Source organism: Notechis scutatus, chromosome 4 (genome assembly GCF_049901735.1).
Source record: "Notechis scutatus isolate UNSWTSFEM ecotype Mainland chromosome 4, rNotScu1.2, whole genome shotgun sequence".
Taxonomy (NCBI): domain Eukaryota; kingdom Metazoa; phylum Chordata; class Lepidosauria; order Squamata; family Elapidae; genus Notechis; species Notechis scutatus.
The window spans coordinates 26,803,594-26,829,666 of NC_142012.1; the positions used below are offsets into that span (position 1 = coordinate 26,803,594).

Below are 26,073 nucleotides of genomic sequence, written 5' to 3' on the forward strand. Positions count from 1 at the left end.
TATGCATATCTTTTGTAACTGTTGAATGCTGAAAATTCAATTAAAAGTCACTTCTTAAAAGCATTAAAATGCTTGGGGGTTGCAATATCATATTAGGGTTGCTAATTGGACATAGTCCAGCTTCTATGGCCATAATTCTAAGCATTATCTTCAAAATTCTAGAAGTTAACAAAAAACTATTTTCTGTCATGCATATTTCTTTGTTGAGTTTATTCAAAATGACACCTTTTTTATTTTAAAAATTTTTACCTCCATTTTTCCTGGAACTCTCTTGAAATTCTGATTGTTGTTGAGGTGAAGATCTTGGAAAGCGACTTTCCGACAATTTCTTTGATGACTTTGAAGGACATAACTCAGGTTCTTTGAGTTCAGCTAAATTTTCTGGAGACTTAATATTCGTTTCCTTAGGAAACATATTTGTTTGAAGGCCCTCCTTCAAACTGCAGTCTGAAGAAATGTTTTTCATAAGTGTTGCACTTTTCAATGCACTTTCGTCTTTATCTACAAAGTTCTCTGGATGTGCTAAGTTCTTTTGCATGTCCATGTTTACGCTATTTGCATATTTCAAGCTCAGCCAGTTTTCATTAATAGTACAAATGTCTTCCTTTGGTGCTGAAATAGGATTTTCAGCTGACTGGCTCGGCTTTTCATCTGTTGTCAGAATGTTGCTACTAGTCGTTGGGCTTGATTTTTGTTTACCGTAGTACACAGAACATTTATGTTTCTTCTGAGAATGACTATATGTTGCCGGACTCCTCTTGGCAGCATTCTGGCTACGGCTGGTTGCAGCGCCCACCAAAACGGATCCTTTGCCTTTCCCTTTATCAGAAGAACTGTAAGTCTCAGTAAACGCTCTGCAGCTGCTCCTAATTTTAAAATAAAATTATAAGACTTACTATAAAAAAAGATTGCATGGCTTCTATACAATTGCCAAAAACAACACAATAAAAAACAAGTTGTAAACATGGAACCAAGCACAAAAATTGAAAATCAAGTTGATACTTTCTAAAAGGATTTCTGTATTTCCTTCAGTTTTATATTTCCCGGCTCCCTTAATATATGTCATAACAAGAATATTCATTTTTTTATTTTATTTATCTATTAAAGTTGTATGTCCATCTTGCCTAGATTTTTTGTCCCTCTTCCACTGGAAAGATACTGCAAAATGCAAATATACATATACTCTGATATGCAAATCTAGATTATGTATATCCAAACTTTTTTAAACAGTAATTGCCTTCTCGGCATAAAACAGCAGCCATCCCTACTAAGATCTTAGAAATATCAATTACCCCTTTAAATAAGATTTCCAGGAATTTTATATATAGAAAGATAAAATGCCTTACTTATAAGTTTCAGAACTGATGATGTCCACAGAATTGTTGTTTTGCAATGTAGAATTATGATTTGACCGCTGTCTTGACTTCATGAATTCTGTTAGAATGTACTGTGCTTGCTGGAAAGCTATCAAGATCACACCAAATAAGGACAAACTGCAGATGCAAACACACATATAGAAACAGTAATGCAAAATGTGCAAAAATTAAAGTCCATTTAACCTCAATTTAATAAAATACATTTGAAGGCACCAAGAAGTTATAGTCAAAGGACAATTACTGTTATACAAGTTGCCATATCCTAAACTTTGTGTAGCAAGGGATTCAATATGTAATACTGCATGGCATGTATTCTCTCAACACTATTTTAAAGTCATCCAGGATCCTGATAGATTCCAGAATTTACTGTGCCTAGTACCTCGGTATGATGCAAAACCCACTAAGAAACGGTATGTGGGATGTAGGATTCTTCTCCACCAGAATAAGTGGGCTGTCAGACTATCAGCACCTTTACATATTTTAGTTTCTGTTTAACAGCTGAGGTTATCCTTTTTTTTTCTGGGTTTGTATATTCTTCAAAGCCTGATAGATACCAAGCAATTTTGTTGAGACCAACTACTTGTATGAGCAATCAACAAAAAAACTCTCTTTCATAATGAAATTTAAAAATCAACTAGAGGAAAAGTTTAGTGGCAATTGATTTAAAAAAATCCTCATCTGTTAAAATAATGTAACAACTATTCCTGTATGGTTATTTCTCCTCAGGATCCCACCGAAAGCATCCTGAGACTCTTAATGCTTTACCTTACAAAGAGTACTGTGAGCCTCCAGAATGACTCTTCCCAACTGGGGCCTGGTACCACATCCGCACATATGGGTAAAAGATGGTGAGGAAGGGTCACATTGAGAGTAAAGTGAAACTCGATGCCAGCAGCAGTAACCAGAGTCAGTTCACGAATAACCCAAGATGATGTAAAATCTGGAGTAAAACTGCACCAGAAAAAAAAAAAACAAGTCAATGAAGCCTTTTTTTAAATAGTTCTTTCATAGTTGCTTTTGCTGGGAACAAGATCGTTATGGGTAGGTCTCAAATTCCAACTGTTCATTCAGTGACCATTCAAAGTTATGGTAGTACTGAACGAGTGGTACTTACACCTAGTCCTTTAAGACAGGGTTCTCCAACCTTGACAAGTTTAAACCTGGCAGACTTCAACTCCCAGAATTCTGGGAGTTGAAGTCCTCCAGGCTTAAAGTTGCCAAGATCAGAGACCCCTGCTCTAAGATGGTCATGTGTTCAAAATTCAGGTGCTTGGCAGACCACCTGCACTTATAATTTTAGGCATACTTCATCGCCCTTCATCTCCCTATCTTTTCTATCCCTGAAGCCTGACTCTTCTACTGGAGTGCTCCACCACCCAGCTGACCTTTACTATCTTCTTCCTCCCACTGCTGAAGAGGTATGCAAGGCTTTCTTGCCAAGGTCATACATGGCAGTTACAAGAACTGGGAAGGCGGTCTCATACGGTCAGCACCTGCCTTGTGGAAGACCAAGCTGGGTATACCTTGTCAGTGGTAAGAGCAAGAAGATGGCAAAGGCCAGTTTTTCTGTTGTGGAAGCATACTTTCCTGAAGGCACTCCTTTTCTCTTCCCCTCCACCTCTCTCTCTCACACACATATATACACACAGACTTAAACTATGAGCAAACTGTTCTGCTGAGAAGGAGACATGCTGAAGCTATATATCCACATAATGGCCTCATTAACTGCTCTAGTCAGGAGTGGTATCAAAGCATCACCAACATAGACATGTACCAAAGAAAGCAAGAAAGTAGTAAATGCCTGGGTAACAGGATTCTACCAGAAATATTTTCCATTTTTAGCAGAAAGATGAATCGTGAAAAGGTGTAATCATTCCAACACAGAATGAAAAAATGCTTTGAATGCATAATCTTATTCTAATATATCTCTCTTATCTAATATCAGCAACAATATCAGCCGTTCAGGAAAGAATACCATAACAAGAAATGCCTTTGCCAGAAGACTGAGTAAAGAAGGCTAAAGAAGAACACTCTCAGACCTGAACTAGCCTATGGAACTTTTCTTTTTAGAGCATTATTATTGTTATAGGTAGCTATGACAAAAAAAAATAACCATAAATAATGATTTAAGCAGCCAGCAAAGCAAATTGTGTCTTGTTAAAAGATTAATCTCAACATCTCAAATAATGTTGCAAATTACATAATATATTACTGAAGTAAAATTTTATTAAAATCCTTACTAGTAAGAATTTGGGAATTATAGTATTTTCTATGAAAATGTTTTATGGAATGAACGTTCTGCTCATTATTGATATTTAAAGACAACTGTAAGAAACAATAAGTTTATCAATAAAAGTAACAAATGCTTACACAATGCTAATGTCACGTGAAGAGTTTGATGCCAAAAAGAATTCCCTGCAGTCAAGTACTTCGAACCCATATCCTTGACAACTGTACCCATTAATTTTCATAGACATTATAGTAATAGGAAGATGACCAATGTTCTCAACTTTAAAGCTCTTTGTGATAGACAGGATATGCTTGCCATCTTTCAGTTCTGAAAGTCATAAAATTGATATAGTTATTTTTATAGCAGTCGATCTATCTCAATGTTCTAAAATGCTAACAAATCTTCCCATAATGCTGTTATGATACATTCATTTATATGCAAGGCAAGATGGTGAGGTGGGAATAACAATGATATGCAGTGCCCCTTCAACATCTTCCCTGTATTAATGCAAAAAATATCTGTACTACATTATATATTATCCATGCATTTATGGCACATATTTATGATTATAAATAGCCACAACAGGAATCAGAGATACGTGAATAAACATACATGCATGTTATGAACCTAGTCTCTACAACCCTTTCTTCTAACCATACATATTCTGTAGACTGGAAACTAATTCAATTCAATCCCTTACCAACAGACAAATTTTGTACTCACGTCGTCTGCAGTCCATAAGGGTTGACTCTGGCACCTTAAATCGAAGAGATCCACCAGCCCCAGGTAACCTTCCCCCTACTTTCAATAATTCTCTTGCTCCAATGCCTTCAACATGAACCATATCCAGAATTGTCAAATTATTCCTGAAATAAATCAATGCAAACTTACATTAAGAAAAAAATATTAGCACCATCACAAATCATCCGACAGCATACAATATGTGCAATATATCTCAAAACAAACAGTGATAATTCCTTTTCCTAATGTATTAATGAATTAACTTATCCTAACGAATTAATTTATCCTGAAGATCTCATGGATATAGGAACACCTTGAATTAACACTGACTTTAATGATGGAAAAAAGATATTTCCAATAAAAGAAAGCTAAGAGCTCTGTATTTGTGTGCACAAAACTGACTACTGGAGGCAGACAACATAAAATATTCAAGGATGGATAATTATTATATAGTATACATATGAACTATTTTACATATGAATTATATGTTATACATATGAACTATATAAACTATAGAGTTTACATCAGGGATCCCCCAACCCCCAGTCCATACCCCGGACCCAGTCTGCAGCCCATTGGGAACTGGGCCCTGCAAGCCACAGGCAAGGGCGTGCGAAACCCCTCTGCCGCTCCCCACTGCCCCTGCCAGTCCACGGAGATGGAAAGGTTGGGAACCACTAGTTTATATCAACCTCCTATCATTTCAGAGGTGAAGCATTTTTAAAAATCTGCAATGATACTTTTTAGCTTCACTCTCTTTGAAGTAAGTAAAAAAAAGTAGATTTACCTGACTAATATAAGGGAAGTTACTCTCCTGTAGTCAAGAGGTGTAAAGACAACACCAACTCTCTTCATTTCTAGAGGCTGCAATTTCAAATGAAGCATCTCAGAACCAGACCTGCAATAATCATGGCCTTCCTGGGGTTCGCCCCCCCCAAGTAAAATAAAATAACATATTAGTTATATTTGTATTTTATGGCATCACTTAGCATTGATTTGTAAATTGCATTTTTAATAAGTTAAATTAATAAGATTAGGTAAACATAAGGTTAATAAGGTTCAACAAAATATTCTGATGCCTTTTCTGTTTGTAAAAAAATAATTCTTTTTCTAAGTCTTTATTAAGAAATGAATGTTGTTGAGATGAAGACTCAATGTGTTACTTTTAGCAACAAACCAAGAAACAGTTTGCCACTCAGACTCATAATTATGAAATGGAAGACTATATAAATTGATATAATACATAAATAAATTTATTATTATTAAGGTATCTTCTTTTTACTCTACAGCAGAGGGAGACAAACTCAATTTCATTGAGGGTTGCATCAGGATTGTGTTTGACCTTCGGGGGCCAGGGTAGGCATGGCCAGCTCGATATCACTATCGGGGGGGGCTGTGGTGGACTGAGTGCTCTGCCAATGAAAATGGGTTCCCAAGCTCCGTTTTCAGCTGCCACTGCTTCTTGCAACCCTCCGCCAGGGAAAATGGAGCTCAAGAGGACTGCACGTGGCCCTCCTGAACTCCGTTTTCCCTGGCAGAAGCACCATGGGCTGGTCCTTTGCTGTTTCCACGGTGGCCCAGATCTGACACCCCTGCCCTACAGTATTACTTTCTGCATAAACAATAGCTTAGGCAACACACAGGGCAACACCCTTTAAAAAACTGAAATATCAGGACTACAGAACATATATATCAAAATTAATAGACTGGTTAAATCAATGAACACATTAAGCATGATCGTTACATCTGTAATAAAATTAACTAATTTTGAACATCACAGAATCCATGCCACATAGTCAATATAGTCAAATAAAAATTTTGCAAGTCTTTCTATACTCTTTTCTTTTTCTCTAGAGATACTGCATATCACACTTGAATCTTTGGAAAACTTCTTGTTGCCCAAGACAAAATGATTTCCACTTCTACATATAATCTAATATGTAGATTAGATTCCAATATAATAATATAAACCATCATACTTTGGATGGATAGATCTATGCACCCATTAGATGGCATCAAATAACTAGTTTTCTGTATCTTTTTGCTATCACCCAGCACCCAAGATATGGTAACCCTAATAAATAAAAATGGATTACAACCAGCAAGTGAATCTTTCTTCAAGATTTTCTCTCTTCATTTGCATTGGAAGCAATCATCAATACACTTAAAAATATGGAGGTGTTTCTACCAAACTTCTTTTTCTTAACTCCTGTCATTAGTTACCTGTGGTAATCATTTTATTCAGTGGCAGAGCCAGTTTTTCTTCCCATTTTTAATCCTGACTGATTAAAGTCTGTATTCTAACTAAACTTTGCTCTTTTAATGTATACTCTCTAATAATAGGGTTTATCTTTCTGGGACCTATCCTGTATTATTTGATTGTTCCATAAAAATGAAAAACCTGCAATAGAGACAATGGGTTTTTCTTTTTTTAAACTAATAAATATACCTCATGTAAAAGTTAATTCTATATTTTTAGCAAATAATAATTCTGAATAGCTGAGTACCTTTTGTGTATATAAACAACACATTCTGAAAAAAAGTAAATTGCTGGAGAGTTTATTTAATGTAGATCTATTTTTAAGTTCTCTATTTTTTATGTATTACATCACTTTAACACAAGACAAACTTACCCGGTAAGTACACTCTTCTGTCAATCTGAATTCAGTGGTTGTATAATTAATAGATTTTATATTTGCACCAAACCTGCATCCAAATGCATTAAAATAGTTATACCCCCAAACATAGAAAATGTCACAGAAATAACTGAAAAGGTCAAGTTATTTTAAGTTTCTATTTAATTCAAATATTTTGTATTGCTCGTCATTGTACTGTAAGAAAGGATATTATACAGTTCAAAAGTATATTATAAATTTTATTGCCAGAAAACATATGGCCACCATTAAGAATTTTGAGAGAATTAGACCAATTTCCCCACACAATAGCCACAGGAGATTGGTACTTTCATCCAGTTGGAAAAAAAAATGCAGTGTCATATCATCCTGATGCATGCACAAAAGGGACAAAGCATCACTGCAATGCCGTTTCTGTCATTCTGCTTCTGTACCATCCCCACTTTTCCAGCTTTCTGCTACAAATCTTGAGAACCAGTTTGGTCTGGTAGTTAAGGCACTAGGCTGGAAAGCAGGAGAGACTGTGAGTTCTCGTCCAGCCCGAGCCATAAAAGCCAGCTGGATGACATTGGGTCACTCACTCTCTCTCAGCCCAACTCGGCTCACAGGGTCGTTGTTTGTGGGTAAGGAAGTGCTACCTTGCTTTGCTACCTTGCAAAACAATAAATGAAGAATGAAGGAACAAACAAACGAATGAATGAATGTACAGACTCACATCTGCTATCATTTATTCTCAACCTCTGCATGCTCTATGCATGCTCTTTTCTATGGAAAAAAAAGCAACTGGAATTGGGGACTCACTAAGAGCACAGAAGATCTAAAACATGCATAGCTACACATACTGTCTCTTCTGTTTTCTCTATTGTTTTCACATACTGTATTACACTTTTTTTTTTGATAAACCTAATAAACTTAGTTTATTTATTTATAATCTGTTCTATTCCAGGGTGACCTCAAGTGGTGTAAAAGTAATAAGAGGACTAATGGCTATCATCACATCCCTCCCACTACATATATTTAGTACCATAGATATGGATGGAATTGTTTTGTATGTGTTTAAGTCATATTCTTTAATAGTTATGTTAATTACCATTTGCTGAGTAGACTCAGTGGAGCTTGAGGATCAGGATAGAAAGACAAAGGCAGGAGTTGCAATGTAACTGGGAAATATGAAGGGTTTCTTAGCGTAAAATATTTTACCTATAAATAATTAAAATACAAGAATTCAAGTTATTAACATACAGTTTTGAGGCATATTTTGGAATGTTATAAATTTTAATGTTTTTTCTCAAATATTTGCAATTATATATAAACAGCATGATTATAAATGTCAGAACTTTTTCTTTCCACTAATTATAATGTATGTTCAATGTGCTAAGCTAAATTATTGGCTTCAACCTGGTTCTACAATTTTCCAACACAGCAGTTGATGTCAAAATTCTTTTAAATTGATACAATACCTACACATTATAATTTTTTTCAGGATCATAATAATATAATCTCACCATGCTGTTCATTGGTGCAGCTGCACTGAAGTTCAGTGTAAGACCTGCCTCTGATACCAAGTGGGGGAAAGATAATGCAGACGATGATTCTTCAGGATTTTTTTGATAAACAGCTTGAATAATTTCCCTCAGATTTCTTCTGTTGAGATAATGCGTGAAAAACAATGGTCAATACATTTGGTGCTTTGATTATAAGTATCAATTATATATTTTTAGTTGGGAATATTTGTGAAATTAATTCTTGTTTTTTTAAAAAAATATTTATTTATAAAATTTATTGGCTGCCCACAGGGTAACTCTGGGCAGATTACAATCCTAGAAAACATATATACATATACATTAAAAATATAAATTAATACAAGCAAACACTATGATCCAAATACAGATGGGATTGGGGGTGGTGGGGTGTTAATTGATCAACCACCTCCATGGTTGATGTGATGCCCCATTGGGGCCCCAACTTGAATGGCAAAGCCAGGCCAGCTCTTAGGAAAGCTCAGGAGGGTTGTGTCCGACCTTACACCGAGGAGCAAGATGTTCCAGAGGGCAGGTGCAATGGTGAAGAAGGTCCTTTTCCTGGACCCCAGTAATCAGGCTGACAGGGCCTACAGCATCCCTCCTCTGCCAGCATGGATGAGACGGGCCAATCCCAGTGGAATGATAGGGTGCCTCAAGTACCCTGGACCCTTGGCAGTGCTTTTACTCCACTACTTATTGTATTTTTAAGAAGAAAAAAAGTGAAGATTAATTTTGATAGTGGCTGAACAAACAAGATGACAATGGGATGTGAGATAAAGGAAATTGCCAATTGGGGACCTGTTTCCAGACTGTCTTCCAAGCTCTTCCTCCCAAATCTATGGTCTGATTAAGCCAGAAAAAAGCTAAGTTGCACTCTATAGTTGGCATTTTACCCATAAGTGACTGCGAAGAACTTTTTCTTTATTCCAATTTGAGTTATGCTTATTTTTGTTACATATAGAAATTTAATTATAAACCACAACTCTAGCTTCAGACAAAATTGCTAAATAAATATATATGTATTTATTATGCAAACCTGCAAATTTCACTCTGCTTAATTTTTTGCCATTTTTCGTGGAGTTCATATGCAAGATCAGAATCCACATTCCATGTCGAGCTGTCGAGAGAAAGACTTCTTTCCCAAAGAAGGTTTGCTAAAATAAAAATAATACTCAGTTGCATTGTTATACAATGTTTATTTTAATTAATACCTCTCTGATCATCATCTCATTTTAGGAAAGTACCAAAGAATCGATACTTTTTTAAAAAATTAAAGAACAAATTTTATCTAATACATCAGAGGTGTCAAAGGCAAGGCCTGTGGGCCACATCCAGCCCATGGGGTGCTTAGATTGGGCATATGGGGTTGCCCTGGAAACAGTGAAGACCGGCCCATGGTGCCTCTGCCAGCAAAAACTGAGCTCGAGAGGGCTAGGTGCAGTGGCCCTTTTCACTAGCAGAGGGCTGCAGGAGCCTGTCACAGTTGAAAATGAAGACCGGGAGAGCTGCGCAGGGCCACCCGAGCTGTTTTCGCTGGCAGACTGCTAGCAGAACAAACTACTAGCAAAAGTAGATCCCTCCAGCCCCGCCTGGGCCACCACAGGTGCCCCCGACACAAGTGATGTCGAGTTGGCTATGCCTACCATGGCCACACCCACCTGACCCTCCATGTTCAAACCCTAATGTGTCCCTCAATGAAATTGAGTTTGACACCCCTGTAATACATGGACTTATATTTTAAAAAAAACCTTGCCATTATTTCTCTTCCTAATGCTGGAGGCAGCTTCTGACTTATCTTTCCTCTGATGTACTGCCTTGCCCTATTTTCCTACTGTGTGTGTGTGTGTGTGTGTATGTTTTCTGAGGTTCTCGTGGGTATTTGTATGTGGACCTTTGGTTATGTGGGCTGTGTGATGGCCTTGTGAGTTTTGTTGTGGAGATATCCTGGATCTTGTGCTGTAATCTCCTGGGTCGTTTGTTTTGTAGTGATCTTTTTTTCCATTAGCCTCTCGTGTTTTAATGGCTTGGGTAATGGGTTGTGTGATGGGCTTGCAGGTTCTTTTGTTGTGGTATCCTGGGTCCTGCATTGTAATCTCCTGGGTCATTTGTGTTTTGATCTCTTTTCCATTAGCCTCTTGTGTAGTAACGGCTTGGGTAATGGGTTGTGTGATGACCTTGTGAGACTTATTGCTGTGGTATCCTTGGTCTTGTGCTGTGATATCCTGGGTCATTTGCTGTGTTGCAACTTCTTGAGTTCTTGTGGTGTAATTTCCTGAGTTTTCTGATGTGATATCCTGAGCGGGTGGCTGTGATATCAGGATATCACATCAGAAAACTCAGGAAATTACACCCCATTATACCAACATCAACTCCATCAACCAATCAAGACACAGCAGCGCAGCCAACCAGCCCAGCACACCAGCCCCCACCACCAGTATTTATAGAGAGACGGCAGCTCCGATCACACACTGCTTGCACTGGCATGAAGCCGAAAGCACCAGCCTGAGGATGGCGAGTGGGACCTCGCTGAAACATTGCCAAGATACTCTTAATCTTACACAGGAAAAGACCCGAACACACCTAGACCTACATACCTGTACCCATGAAAATCTACGAATATATGTGTGTGTGTGTGTGTGTGTGTGTGTGTGTGTGTGTGTGTATCTTTGTACTACAAAATTAAGCAGAAAGGACAGAAGATATTTAAAGAATAAATAGTGTTGCAAAGAAATGAATGCTAGTTGTTGTATTTTACTTGATAACAGATTAAAATATTTTTTTTCTACATTTACCTTTGTCTGACATTCTTAAGGAGCAGTACATATCATGATGTGCTATGGCTTCAAAATGTCTCTCTCCTGGCTGAAAGATAATTGGGGGGAAAATAGTTAAGCAAAATTATCTTGCAAAAATAAGCTTCTGAATGTAAGCCGGCTTGCACTATGTTTCATCCTTATGTTTTATGTGTTTTGGGAATTTTTAAAATACAAATAGAATACAAATTAAGTGACATAATTTTAAAGTATGTGTGTCTGCCTTTTTAAAGTAATTTAGAAAGAAGCAGAAAACTCCTGTGGTCCTATTTCAGAAAATCCTGGGTCCTACTCAGATTCAGCAAAAAATTCCTTCAATTAGCTATTTATTTAACCTTTTAAATACAATTTATATGGCTGCACCATTCAAACATTATGACTACAGATGGCAATAAATTTAAAAAAATGAAACAATGTCAGTTAAAATCCAAAACATTAATAGGTGACCAGGAAAATCTTATTCATATATTTCTCCAGATGAAAGTGCCATCTGGGACCAATTTATTATTTCATTAACAGTTTTCCTGTCTTTATATGTTATGGAGAATAATTTCATAGATAACACGTTGCAAGTAGAAGAGACAGTACCATTTTTGTAATAATATTACTATTCAATACATTCCTGTATTTATAAATTTAGAGCAATATAGTACCTGAGACAAAGCAGAATAAATCTGTAGTGGAATCTCAAATATCACTCCAACATTTGTAGTCACAAAAATGCTGGAAAATAAATTTGTTACAGATTCCTGTATGTGATATTTCAAGGAAAACACATTCCAACAACCAGGAGGTAGTGTCAGGGCTCCTGTGAAGTTCAGGACCTATGGCAAAAACCTCAGATTTAGCTGATGGTAAAAAAAACAAAAACAAATACTACTTGGTTTTACGTCTTTTGATTCTAATCCTAGTGTATATGAAAATAAAACAGCAAACAAGGATTATGTTTGTCCTGCTACTTCTCTCTGCTGCTTCCCTCTCTGATATTTCCTTCAATATCTATTAATTCCAATAAAGCCAAGACTAGGAAGATTATTGATCATTCTTCAAATATACTGCCCCAAAGTGAAATTTGATTACCAATTCAACATTCAATGTTCTCACAACTTCACTTGAGCCTCACAAATTCCATCACAAGTAGGATCATTTCTAAAATGTGCACGGATGCTTTAGTGGCATTTTAGAAGCTGTTTAGAATAAGAAAGTTAAACAGCTTACTTCACAGCTACCAAATGCTAAAATAAACTGGGAAGGCCCCAAACTGGATCATACTAGTTTACTTAGACCTTTTGAGAGGCCTTGTACTCATTAACACACAATACCCAAATCACAGTAGAGTTTCACATTGGTTCAATATGATGTGTTTGCACTGTGCATTACTGTTGGTGGGATGCCCTGAATTGACTTTGAAATTTTGTATTTTATGATACAGTATTTTGTATTTTATTTTATGATTTATGATTCAATCCTTGTTTCATATAAATGTTCATAGTTTATACCATATAAGGTATCAGTATTTTATGTAGAATGAATAAAAATATAGATATATACACAAATTAAAGAAAGGAGGTATGACTGAGCTGAATGAAAGCGCTATTATATATAGATGGTCATTTGAGGAAAAGTGCATTATGAGACCAGAAGTTAAAAAAAAATTACCTTTAGAATATCCTTAGTTTGCCTTGACACATACACATCATTTAGCATAATGCTAAAATCGAAATTATTTGTAAACCACACAGACCAAAATGCTGAAATATTGTGATGTGGTTCTATGTGAAATACCACTGCAAATGGATTAATTCCAAAATATCTACAGAGATAAAATGCACAATTAAATGTGAAGACTGTCAATAATTTTAATTAATATTATATAAATATCTCTGAATCAAAACAGTACAATGGATAAAGATTTTCAAAATACAATAAAAAGGAAAATGAAAATTAATCTGGAAACTTCCTGTTTCCTTCCTTCCTTCCATCTCTCCCTTCCTCCCTCCTGATGTAGCATTGCCACTTATTTATCTATTATTATTATTATATAATCTCAATATATAATAAAATATATCTGTTCCAAATGTCAAAAAATCAATCTTGAGTCTCTGGAAATTGCTTTTAAATCATGTCAAATGAATTATGATATCTGGATTAATTCTAAATTATAGAATATGCATTCCTCTATTTTTGAGGACTTTGCATTGTAGTATGTTATTACATACTTGCATTAAAAACTCACCCTTCTATCACTGGATGTAAAAGACAGGGCTTAAGTAAAGTTGTTCTATCCAGAAGATTAACTCTTTCTTGGTTGCTTTCATGATCACATAGTGTACCTATGTCAAAGAAAGGGGAAAAAATTAATCCAGGAAACTATAGACCAATCAGCCAGACATCAATACCTGGGAAAATTCTGGAAAAGATAATCAAGCAACAGATCTGCCAACACCTAGAAGCAAGCAAAGTTATAACCAGAAGCCAAAATCGGTTTGTCAAAAAAAGATCATGTCAAACAAATGTTATTGCATTCTTTGACAAAATGACTAAATTAGTGGGCCAGTGAAATGCTGAAGACATATTATACTTGGATTTCAGTAAAGCATTTGACAAAGTACAACCCACTTCCTGGTAAGTTAGAAAAATGTAAAATAAGACAGCATCAACAGTAGATGGATTTGTAACTGGCTGATAAACCATACTCAAGATAAGCAATTTCTCACATTTGAAATTAGATATTTAGAAAGAAAATTAATGAAAAACAGGTTTAAAATAAAAAAATATACACAATTATAACCCTTACTATGCCTTTGACCATATCCCCAGTTGGGAATTTAAGTATGCAAAAAACCCTAAAATATTTTATTTTATTTTTATTTTATTTTATTTGTCAATCGCTTACAAAATAGTAAAGTATAAACATGAGCAAGAATACAGGAAATAGGTACGAATAAATGGGGACAATAGGACAGGGACAGAAGGCATGATGATACACTTATGCATGCCCCTTACAGACCTCTTAGGAATGGGATGAGGTCAATAGTGGATAGTTTGAGGTTAAAGGAGTAGGGGTTTGAGGATGTAACTACAGAGTCAGGTAGTGTATTCCAGGCATTGACCACTCTGTTGCTGAAGTTGTACTTTCTGCAATCAAGTTTGGAGCGGTTAACATTGAGTTTGTATCTGTTGTGTGCTCTTGTATTGTTGCAGTTGAAGCTGAAGTAGTCATTGACTGGTAGGACATTGTAGCAGATAATTTTGTGTACTACGCTTAAGTCGAACCGTAGGCGGCGTAGTTCAAGATTGTCCAAATCCAAAATTTCAAGCCTGGTGATATAGGGTATTCTGTTGCGAGCAGAGGAGTATAGTACTCTTCTCATGAAATACTTCTGGACTCGCTCAATTGTGTTAATGTCCGATATACAGTGCGGATTTCAGACAGATGAGCTGTATTCGAATATTGGTCTAGCAAAGGTTTTGTATGCTGTAGTTAGCAATTCAATATTTCCAGAGGAGAAGCTTCATTAAGATTAGATTTACAACTCTTAATGCCTTTTTGGCAATGCTGTTACAGTGAGCTCTCGTGCTTAGATCATTAGATATGAGTACTCCGAGGTCCTTGACAGAGTGAGGATCATCAACAAGGTCATATCCATCTAGCTTGTATTTGGTGTACTGATTTTTTTTTTTACCAATGTGTAGGACAAAGCATTTGTTGGTCGAGATTTGGAGTTACCAAATGTTTGACCATTCAGACACATAATCAAGGTCACTTTGAAGAACAGTAGCATTGTCGGTGGTGTTGAATAGTTTTACATCATCCGTGAAGAGGACGCAGTTGCTTATAAGGTGATCGCAAAGGTCATTTATATAGAGTATATAGAGTGTGGGTCCTAGAACGCTGCCTTGGGGGCCACTGCTGTTAACTGGAGCAGGGTTTGATATAGCGCTCCCTATTTTTACTATTTGTTGCCTGTTTGACAGGAATGCAGTAATCCACTTATGAAGGGATCCAGAAATGCCATAGGAGTTTAGTTTTAACAGTAGTTTGTCATGTACCACTGAATCAAAGGTTTTGCAGAAGTCTATGTAAGTTGCATCTATTACATAACACAAAATATTTTTAAAGAAAGCAACTGTCTGGAAAGAATATTATTTTTCCTAGGGGGACCACACTTTATGCTGATATCTTACCCACTTTAATTTCTCACTTGCATCATACTGTTTTACCAAGATGAATAAATTGAGATTAAAATTATACATTTATACTTACATGTATTTCATACACACGCATTTTTCCCATAATATAATGTGACTTATGTTTAATTGTCCTATCAAAAGGACCATGAATTTTAATAAAATATATTCTTGAAATGTTCTTAAAAAGCCAAATTATACAGTATGCTAGGTTAATATATTTTGTTCTTTTACTAGAAAGGTAGACAAAATGCTTAAAACGAAAATAGTTTTTACCTCTGAACAAAAACAGACCCACAAAATACCACTTCTTATTACTACACAACATATTAAAATACTGTACCTTTACAAATAATAGAAGCTACATTTGTGAAATTCATGGTCAATGATGGCAGCATTATTGGCTCAAAAAGCAAAGAAAATATTTTTTCCTGGGTCAAATGTTTTACATCCTGTAAAAAAAGGAAATTATACTGTTACATCACACTTATTACTATCGTAGTTGCTATAAACAGGCAAAATTTCAAGTCCCTGCAGTTAGTCCCATCAAGCCATTCTTATTCTGAGCTCGTACTACTGAACAAAGCCATTACAGTTTCAAGTCTGTTAACGTAGTTTTATACTAAGAATTAGCACCAAATTAGAAAATTCTTCTGGGTCTTTTTAAGCTATCACTTCCCCACTCCCTACTTATGCAAATTCTTTCATTCACAAATTTACACAAAAAGTTATGTCCTAATCTCCTTTTCAATATTCATTGGAATTGATTGATTTTTCTCCTTTGTTCAGAAGAGATAGAAAGAGGTGGTTGGAATGTCTAATTATGCATAAAGAGAGTGAACAGAAAAATATTTCCCCAAATGGAAAACTTCTTTGTATCTCTCACTCTCCTTAGTCTGCTGGAAATCTACACAAAACTTTCCACTTCTCACTTCATTGGCTAAAAGATTCTTGAGTAAAGCAGCCTTTCCACAAAAGTATTTGGTCATCATCCAGAGAAAAAGATACTTAAGGGACAATATTGTTTTGATTTTACTACTACTACTACTATACTTTTATTCATTAAACCTGAAACTCAGCCAACTGAACATTTAAAAATGTATCACACATATTATTGACTGGCACTGATGGTTGATACGGGTTGCTGCCAGCGTCCTAGGTATCAATCAAGTATCTTCTTAAAATGTACGATCTCTGAATAGCGCAGTTTTTTGCAGTTCCGCTGGTGTTTTTGCAGGAAGTGTCATCATCTTCTTCTTCTTCATCATCATCATTATTATAGCAAGTTTCAATATTGGTTTCCAGGACAGTTCCTTCCTTGCACACCTGATTCAATACTTAAATTCTAATTTTGACGTTCAAAAGAACCTGGATTAATCTCTTTTTCTAAATCAGATTGTGAAATAAAGAATGTTCAAGATCATAAACATGTTGGTAACAATCCTGTTTGCATTTTGTTCCTTGAATTAAGGGATTTCTATTCCAATTTCTTTTTAAATACAATCACAGTTTGCTATATTATAACTGCCTGGGCATAAAGGGACCAACAAGAATTTGTGAGCAATTTATTAAACATAAAAGTGTAGAGCAAAACTAATATTAAGCACAAAAATAATATATTTAAAAATTACCTGCACATACAAAAGGTTGTTCCCCGAATGTAATACGTACAAGATTACTGAAGAACCATCTATACAAAAAGAACAAAACCAGAAGCAAATGTAAACTCTACTATAATACTATACTATGGTCTAAAAAAATTAAAGTTAAAATGGTACTATATCTTGGCCTTACCTGAGGTCTGTGTTTTATCCATTGCTACATAAATTACAAAAAGGTTCTCCAGTAAGTATTGTCTAAGATCCACAAATTCATGCTGCACATTTTTCATTCGGACCATTAAGCTTATTTCTAGCAGCAGGTCATTGGATGCAAAGCAACAATTCTAATATAAATGAAAGGAAAATCCAAAAATGACCACAGGTGAATAATTAAAAACCTATAAACACAAGTCATAAAAGGGGTGTTAGCCACATCAAAACAAAACTGTTGGTGCGACAAGCAAAGGGATGCTCTGATGGCATTCTTCTTGTATGCACTAGCTCAGGGATTTATTTATTTTTTGACAGATACCCCAAAGAAGAGCGGTATCATACATATTATGTTGCTTTCATGTAAATAGTTTAAGTTTAATTTAGTCTATCTAATGATTATATGTAAATTTAATTTATAATTTACATATAATTAGACAACCATGGAAGGGGTAGTAATATCACTATTGATGATGCAATGTTGTCAGATCCACTACTGCAGGGGTGTGAAACTCAAGGCCTGCAAGCCGATCCAGCCCTCAGGGTGCTTAAATCTGGCCCACGGGGCCAGCCTGGAAATAGCAAAGGACCAGCCCACAGTGCCTCTGGCAGCCAAAATGGAGCACGAAGCCACATGCACTGGGCACCCCTGTACCCTGTTTTGGCCAGCAGGGTGCTGCAGGAGGCAGTCCAGGCTGAAAATGGGGTGTGGGGGTCCCCACGCCCTCCACACCCCATTTTGGCCGGTAAGGTGCTACAGGAGACATCTGTTCCATCTTTCCCCTCCCCCCCAAGGCCGGCCCATGGAAGCCAAGTATAATGCTGATCCAGCCATTGTAGAAATCTAGTTTGACACCCCTGCACTACTGCATCTAGAAGTCAGTCTGCAAATCTGAAATGTAATTGAAAAGTTTGATTATGTTAAATAAACAGGATGAATGAAGAGTATTAAAGAAAAAGCTTTTTCGATATTCAACATTGTATTGGTAGAAGAACATTTTTGGAAGCTAACTGCCCTTCATTCCAGAACTTCCAAAATCCTCCATTATTCAGGAGTACAGGTAGTCCTCACAGCAGTTTGGTGACCGTTCGAAGTTACAATGGCACCCAAAAAAAGTGACTTATGACCGTTTTTCACACTTACAACCGTTGCAGCATCCCCATGGTCACATGATCAAAATTCAGATGCTTGGCAACTGGTTCACATTTAACATGGCTGCAGTGTCCTGGGATCATGTGAACAGTTTTTGTGATCTTCTGACAAGCAAAGTCAATGAAGAAGCCAGATTCCATGAACAACCGTGTTACTAATTTAACAACTGTAATGATTCACTCAACAACTTTGGCAAGAAAGATCGTAAAATGTGGCAAAACTCACATAGCAACATAAATTTTGGGCTCAATTGTGGTCGTAATTTGAGGGCTACCTGTAACCCCTCTACATTTTGTTAGTTCTCCAAGGGGAGTCAGGAAATGAGAGTTATGAATGCTAGTCTCCAAATGCTACCTTCTACTAGTATGAGATTATGTCGACTTCTCCTTCCACAAAAGTAATCCAGGAAGAAAGAGTTCTTGAAACTAATTATTACTTTTTTCGTAGATGGAGTACTAAACATGATAAAATTAGTATTTTCTAAACACTAACAGATACATGTGAAAGTGCTGATTCTGGGAAAGGATAATTCTGGATAATTCTATAATGTTCCATTCTTCCTCTGAATACCACCAGTCCAGCTGTTCTTGGGATTGGAACATCCTAGAATTTAAAATGGCAAGTTTTGCAGATTCTTAGAGTCACTTTAATAACAGAAATTGTGGTGTCTACACCATTTTAAGATCCCCAATATAGGAAGACAGAAGGGAAACATAGCACAGAAACCTGTGTTAAATAATATCCAGCTTGAAGTTGAAGAGAAAGAATATCTAGAATAAAAGTGGCTTTGATTAACAAAGCTAATTATTCACAGAAGATAATATCTAACAGCAATTATTAAATAATTATAATAATGTTCACTTAGACAATATATTACTTGAAAAAGATCTGATAAAGATAAAGAAGGGAAAATTAGTTTTGAAAAGATAACTCCAGTGTAATGTATACCTGAGCAATGAATCAGAACTGGTGCAAGTCACATCTAACAGAAGCTCAATTTATTGCTCATAGATAAAAGGCTTATATTTGTAAAAGCAAATTTAACAGCAAACATACACGCCATACCTTAAAATAATGATACAATTTGTTATGTAAACTGCATTCAAGGCGAACTTTTACATGACTGACATTCCTAGTTTCTGCCTGAAAAAAATACATAACCAGTAGTTTTATAAAATAGTTCAAGAAATTGAAATCTAGAGGAAAATAAGGAGAAACTGATAATATCTAAGTAGAACAAAGGTTGTGTCAAAGTACAAAGAAGTACTTTCTTCTGTGTTAAAATCTTGGGCTTCCTAACAAAAATAAGAAATTTGGGCCTCTAATTGCTAGACTCAAGGTCATAGAAGCCTTCCTTTATATAAGGTATATAATGTACTTCAGACATTTTAACAAGATACAAATGGCATGTATGCTTTTTAATGTTGTAATGTATGTTATTTGTTGTAAAATAATAAGTAACCACTTGTAAAAGTATTTATAATTTTGTATAATCATATTGTCAAAGGTACTTGTTGAAGAGTTTGCATCCAAAATATAAATTATAAAAACATAATATAAAATTTAATAAATGTAAATAGCATTATTACTAATTTTATTTCATTCTTACATTCAAAGTTTTAAATTTCCACAAGTGGGAGCTATAAGATCTAAGATTTAAATTCTTTCTATAAGCACTATATTTTGTGGAAATATTAATACCTAATGTCCAAATTTGTGTTTATTATCAGCTTTGTTAAAATACAGTTCAGGAGAAACAGCAAAATCTACACTTATACCTACACTAAAAGAATATTTACTAAATCAGTATAATGACTAACAGCATAACAATTGAAATAATCAATCCATCTTTTAATAAACTAGGGCCTGTTTATGTTGTCATGGTATAGAGTAAGCAGCCTTGCTAATTTAAGGCTAGTAAACTTCTGTTACCACGTTTAATTTAGCAAACCTGTTCCCCTTGCTTCTGCTACATCATGCAGAGCCAGTGATCGAGTTTGCATGTTTTTTTTTTAAATTTAAAATAAGGTGTAGACTTATTATTGTCCCTTTTCTATGTTTATTAGTATATGGAAGTGTATCTTGCCCTTTAAAACATATTTATCCATAAAACAGTCAATAAAACACTTCTTTTTCCTCATTAAGCTAGAGCTTTTAAAAAACAGTTCACATAGCAGTCCATAGTTCTAGCTCCATTTAAAAATTTTCTTGTTTGCAAAGTGGGAAGCCCAGCCTTTAGCATGCAAATCACACCCTTTAGTTATATTCTTTCACAAATAAATCTAATATTTGTGTTCTGCAGACTTCAATGTATTTTTATTCTGGCCAAAGTTTCTAAAGACAATGACACAAACGGAAAAAATCTTGGAAAGCACAGTGATTTGTTTGTGAAATTCTCATTCCTACTTTTTCTACTCTAAAGTGGCCAGTCAGTATGCTAATTCAATTAATTCAGTTCTGGATAACAATCTATTATAAAATGGCCAATCACTATTGATCAATGATAGTGCTTCAGCAGACAAGTGCTACAAAGAAAGATCCATATTTCTTTCCGAGCTGAGGTTCACACTTTTCAAATACAAACCACAAAACAATACGTTAGCACAGTGTTTTCAATCTTGGCAACTTTAAGATGTGTGGGCTTCAATTCCCAGAATTCCCCAGACAACATGGCAGTTGAAGTTGAGACATCTTAAAGTTGCCAAGATTGAGAAACATTGCTCTAAAAAATTGTTTAAATTCTGTAAAAAATTAAATAATATTTGCTAAATTAAAATTAAATATATGATTATCCAAGTCCTGAATTTAATTATTTCTCCACAGTCACATTACATGTTGCAATGTTTAAAAGAATGCAGCCAAGGGAATCAGATTGTGCATTTCTGTATTACATAATACTATGTAAAAGCACTTAAGACTGGTTTAGAACAATTTATGGATTGATCTAACTTTCTCAACGTTGTTATGAATAAGTAACAGCAGCAATCAATGTAATGAAATCCTCAATAACATTTATTTATAAGCAAATTGAAAAAGACTTTTAAAAATCTCATTAAGAAATTCTCTCTTTCTGACAGTATCTTATTTAACAGTTATGTGCCAAGCTGGTTTGTGTGTCAGAAATTTTGCCTGCTCAAATTAGCTGGTGAAAGTGAGTGAGAATTATGTCAAAGCATAGGTGCATGAGAAAGCAAAACAGTTAGCTTTATTTTTAGAGCAAAAACCTCAACACAACGGAAACACTTGTCTGCAAAACCACAGCCCTTTAGTTATTGGTTATTTCGTCAATAGGGTTATTTTTCCCACCATTTGCAAACTCATTATTACAATCTTCAAATGTCAATACATTTACCCATTCTCAATTTCCAGGTCACACCTAAAACTCCAATTAATACTCTACTTAATAATGGGCATTAAGAGTAGTAGATTAAAAAAAAAAATACAGTACCAGTGTTTGTGAGATCTGAATACTATTGATATGTGGAAACAGCAAATAAGTGTTTGCTAACTCCTGTTTAGAATCTTCTGAAATGGCCTCTGAAGTTCCAGTCCCAAATACCTAGTGCAAAAACAGCATGTTATATTAAATATTTCCATCAATAAATGTAATAAAGAACTGCAGTCTTTTACAAAAACTTTTATATAATGCTATTTTAACAATAAATAAGATGTTGCGGTATTAAAATAGCAAAAAGATATTGTTGCAGTAAACAGAGAGTACAAATAAAATTTCCTTTCAGGAAACTTCAGATTCAACTGACCAAAATTTTATTTTGAACATCACACCTACTCCCTGCCTAAACAACAAATTATGTTTCTTACAAAACAGTCCTCAAAACTTTGTAACATAGTTTTGTGTAAAATATTAAATTAATATTTGTATTTGTTTGCATTTTGCTTTAAATTATGCACATGATGTGCCTGCAAATGATGCAAAACTGGCAATGAAGTAATGGTGTAAATTTTGCCAATTCAGATTTAACAGAACTTCAGATTTAATTACACTTTTTTCTCCATTGTTTTATAATTATAAATCAAGATTTTACTGTATTGTATTGGCATTAAAAGTGTGTAAGTGTGCATTCATGCATGCATGTTCGTGTGTGTGTGTTCAAGACATGCATGACATAATATTATTACTGGAATAGATAAAATAGATAATCCTTCCTTCAATATATTTGAACCAGCTATCCCATCTAGCTTTCACTTTTTGTAAAACAAGCAAACAGACCAAATTTTAATTTAAAAAGTGAAAGTTGATATACCATTTGCCCTCTTCATGTATCCCTAAAAAGTGTCACAAAGTAAAGAAGCAACAACTTTTCTGAACTCTCATAGTAGCTGCACAGTCCTAGTAATTTAGGTAAGGGGTTTTGTAGTGTACTATGCTCAATTTTCTATTTCCCTAAGCTACTGTGATTATCATTTAAGTTCAGAAAAAGGTATCATTCCTTTAAGGATAGCCAACAGGTGCAAGGAGAGCCAATTTGGTCTAGTTGGTAAGCCACCAGGGTTAGGGTTAGGGTTAGCATTGCAAATTCTAGTCTTGCCTTAGGCATAAAAGCTAGCTGAGTGATTTTGGGCCAAGCACTCACTCTGTCTCTCTCTCTCTCAGCACAAATCACAAATCAAAGGGTGGTTGTTGTGAGGAGGAGAATTAGGTATGTGTTCACTGCTTATTTATAAAAATAATGAAGGTGGGATAATAATAAATAAATTCATGCCAGATCCAAATGCATGTCAGACCCTTGAATGCCTCAACTCTAAATACTTCTAAATTCATCCCTACTAAAATTAAAACACATTTTGGGGGGGTGGGAGGTGGGGACAGCATGAATATGTTCAAATTTCATATATTAAGGGGTTTTTTAGCACATTGATTAAAAATAAACATATTTCAAACATGCAGGTAGTCTGGTTAAGAAACAGTTCCCTATCTCTGTCCTGTACCTAGGACTGCTTATTATTAAAAAGGGGAGCGTGGCATTATCCTTCTTTGAGCCAATGAAGCAATGAAGCTGCACAATATTTTGGGAACAGCTAAAAACAGGCTATATATAAAAAATACTCTGCTTCGGTGGTTCCTGAAAGAATTATGCGGCTTCAATGCTTTGTTGGCTTAGGAAGGACAGCACCATCTGCCACTGGTATTTTTAGTGATAGCCAGCCTGCTTTTAATCTAGTGGTTGTCCTTAAGTCAGACGGTCTTACCCTGGGGGCTGCCTATATTAATAAGGTATCACTTCTTTCCACAACTTTGTATCAGAATCATACACATGACCCCACAAATTAAAGATAAATATATATTTGAATAAGCTTAGTAAAACAAAATTTCCAAAAAATGCATTTTAGTTTGTAAGATGGATTCGTTAAAAAAAAAAAAAAAAGCAATTTGAAGTACAGGTAAGATTTCAACTATTGGTACTTAAATAGGATGTCCTATTTAAAAATAAACATAGTCCATTTTAAAAAGAGCTTCTTCCCCAGGATTAACAACAACAACAACAACAACAAAAACCTCTTCCTCAAGTAAAGTTGAAAGGAATGCAATATAACAGAAAATGTTTCTGCATGCCAGCATGGTTATTATCTTTTTAAAAATCAGGATGAAAATAAAATTATAGCTTTCTCCTCTGTCACAGAGTTGCTTTCTTTCTTTAAGTGTCTGAAAAGAACATTTATAGAAAATATATAATATAAAAGAATAAAATAAAGGAATTTTTCATATGGTATAAAAGCATTGACTACAAACAGGGTTCTTGAAAGGAAGAAGCTACAGGTATTCCTTAGGTTATGACCACAATTGGGATTGGGGTTGTCAGTGTGGTTATAGTTAATGTCATCTGACCGCATTAACTTACGACAACAATTCTGGCACTCCACACTGCTGTTGCTAACAGAGAATCACACATCGTTAAGGGAGAACCCACCTCAATCCAAGCCACTCCAGGATTGGCCCCTCCCAGACCCCAGGGCTCACTAACAAATTGCCTCCAACTAACCCCCAATCTATCTCCTCCACCCCGCATCTCTACTCTTTTGGCTGCCCTGCAGGCTGCTTGGCAGGGTGGCAAGTGGTCCCAAAACCAGAGATCTGGGGCTGCTTATAGTGTCCCAGGAAGCTTCAGATATTCCAGCAAGCATTCACTCACCCCGCTGTCTTCTTTTCCAATTGTCCACACTAACTTCTCATCTTTTACATTCAGCTTCCATGGCCAAAGCAGAAGCACCTCCCTGTCTTTGCTGTCTCCTTTTTGAATCCAGCTTGTCCTGCAAACATCTCCCAAATCTATAGCAGCTGCCCAGGGTGGCCTAACAGTGCCAGCAAACCTTCATTCCCCCAGCATGCTAGTCTCATACACCGACCTTTAACTTTTTGCTGTGTCCTTATCAGACCCAACTTCTCTAGCTTCTGTCTTCAGAAATCTGTTGTCTCCAAAATCACTTGTTTCAAAGATAGAACAGCTTTCCAAAGGCTGTGATATCTTTGGAAATCTGTGCTGTCTTTCCAAAGGCACTCTGATGACAGCACAAGTTTACAAAGACAGTGCTGTCTTCAGAAAGAAGGAAAAATAGTAGGAAAGTAAGAGACATTTGCCAGAGAAGCTGGGTTCAAAAAGGAGGCATTTTTTACCCAAGTTCCACATTAGCATAAAAACTAGGGCTATGATTAAAGGTGTTATATTCTCTGATGACATGATGCCTTGGTCTCCACTATAGTGAAATGAGGGTCTTTGCTTTTTGTAAGACAAGGATGAATGTATTATGTTTCCTGGTAGAAAAGAGAGGAATGAGTGTGTATCAAACATTCTGCTTTGCTCCAGCAATAGAACTGCTTAAAAATCAGAGCCATCTACACAAACTATGGAAACGTATCTTTCCCATGCCAGCTGCTCACACTCTGGTAAGACCAATTCTGCAATTAAACATACAAATGAAGCATGATTGCTTACATTGTAGAATGAGTCTGGCATAAAACTTACATTGTGTCCTCATACCTTGCAAAAATAAATCAAGGCCAAATAGTATAACAGTTTAAAATTATGTGAGATGAATATCAAAATATTAATATTCCCCACAAGGCTGCTTGTCTTTAAAAAAAATTCATAAAAATTGTTATTTTTAATGCAGAGTCACCAATATTAATGCAGAATCCGTTCATGATGGCAACAGCTAGAGGAGCATAAAATGTTAACCTCTTATACAGCATGTAATGTTCTGCAAATTCTATTTGTTTGGACTATATAACTTTGACAGCTTTCAGTTGTTGGTCCATTACACCATCATTAGAAATCTGTATCTCAAGCTGGTAAATTAATAATTACCTGATATGAAAATATTCCATGAGATGAGGTATTTATAAATAATGAACTTTCAAAACTGCCTTCTTCTACTGGAAGAAAAAGTACTCTGAAAGAAATTTTTCCCATTGCTGGAATCACCTACAAGTAAAATAAAAAGCATCTGATGTTCAATATATTAAATTGCCATTGATTTATTACAGACTTATAAATTACAAAGGGACAGCCATTACTTCTTTTCTCCACTATGATAAAACTAGCCAAGATACCCTCATTTGCACATCACTTCATCAAATCTAGA

At 35.5% G+C, this 26,073-nt stretch overlaps 1 protein-coding gene and 1 non-coding gene across 6 annotated transcripts in view; both read right to left on the reverse strand.

Annotated features, from left to right (window-relative positions):
- Nucleotides 1-26,073, reverse strand: part of TMEM131L (transmembrane 131 like) — a 68,196-nt gene that overhangs the window by 13,477 nt on the left and 28,646 nt on the right. For 4 of the 5 annotated variants that reach the window (XM_087962998.1, XM_087962997.1, XM_026668739.2 and 1 more), the window contains exons 6-25: nucleotides 25,797-25,913; nucleotides 21,920-22,030; nucleotides 19,537-19,614; nucleotides 17,302-17,452; nucleotides 17,139-17,197; nucleotides 15,851-15,959; nucleotides 13,553-13,649; nucleotides 12,976-13,129; nucleotides 11,970-12,140; nucleotides 11,296-11,365; nucleotides 9,540-9,657; nucleotides 8,486-8,624; nucleotides 8,071-8,180; nucleotides 6,981-7,053; nucleotides 5,135-5,265; nucleotides 4,330-4,472; nucleotides 3,747-3,933; nucleotides 2,142-2,327; nucleotides 1,347-1,493; nucleotides 250-866 (exon numbers count right to left, since the gene is read on the reverse strand). In XM_087962998.1, coding sequence (XP_087819124.1) covers nucleotides 250-866; nucleotides 1,347-1,493; nucleotides 2,142-2,327; nucleotides 3,747-3,933; nucleotides 4,330-4,472; nucleotides 5,135-5,265; nucleotides 6,981-7,053; nucleotides 8,071-8,180; nucleotides 8,486-8,624; nucleotides 9,540-9,657; nucleotides 11,296-11,365; nucleotides 11,970-12,140; nucleotides 12,976-13,129; nucleotides 13,553-13,649; nucleotides 15,851-15,959; nucleotides 17,139-17,197; nucleotides 17,302-17,452; nucleotides 19,537-19,614; nucleotides 21,920-22,030; nucleotides 25,797-25,913 — 2,968 coding nt within the window. The remainder of the gene's footprint in view (nucleotides 1-249; nucleotides 867-1,346; nucleotides 1,494-2,141; nucleotides 2,328-3,746; nucleotides 3,934-4,329; nucleotides 4,473-5,134; nucleotides 5,266-6,980; nucleotides 7,054-8,070; nucleotides 8,181-8,485; nucleotides 8,625-9,539; nucleotides 9,658-11,295; nucleotides 11,366-11,969; nucleotides 12,141-12,975; nucleotides 13,130-13,552; nucleotides 13,650-15,850; nucleotides 15,960-17,138; nucleotides 17,198-17,301; nucleotides 17,453-19,536; nucleotides 19,615-21,919; nucleotides 22,031-25,796; nucleotides 25,914-26,073) is intronic. The other variant, XM_087962999.1, reaches the window with a different exon arrangement.
- LOC113412915 (small nucleolar RNA SNORA66) lies at nucleotides 20,345-20,474 on the reverse strand. Its single transcript, XR_003370985.1, has one exon. It is a non-coding gene; the product is annotated as a small nucleolar RNA SNORA66 (small nucleolar RNA).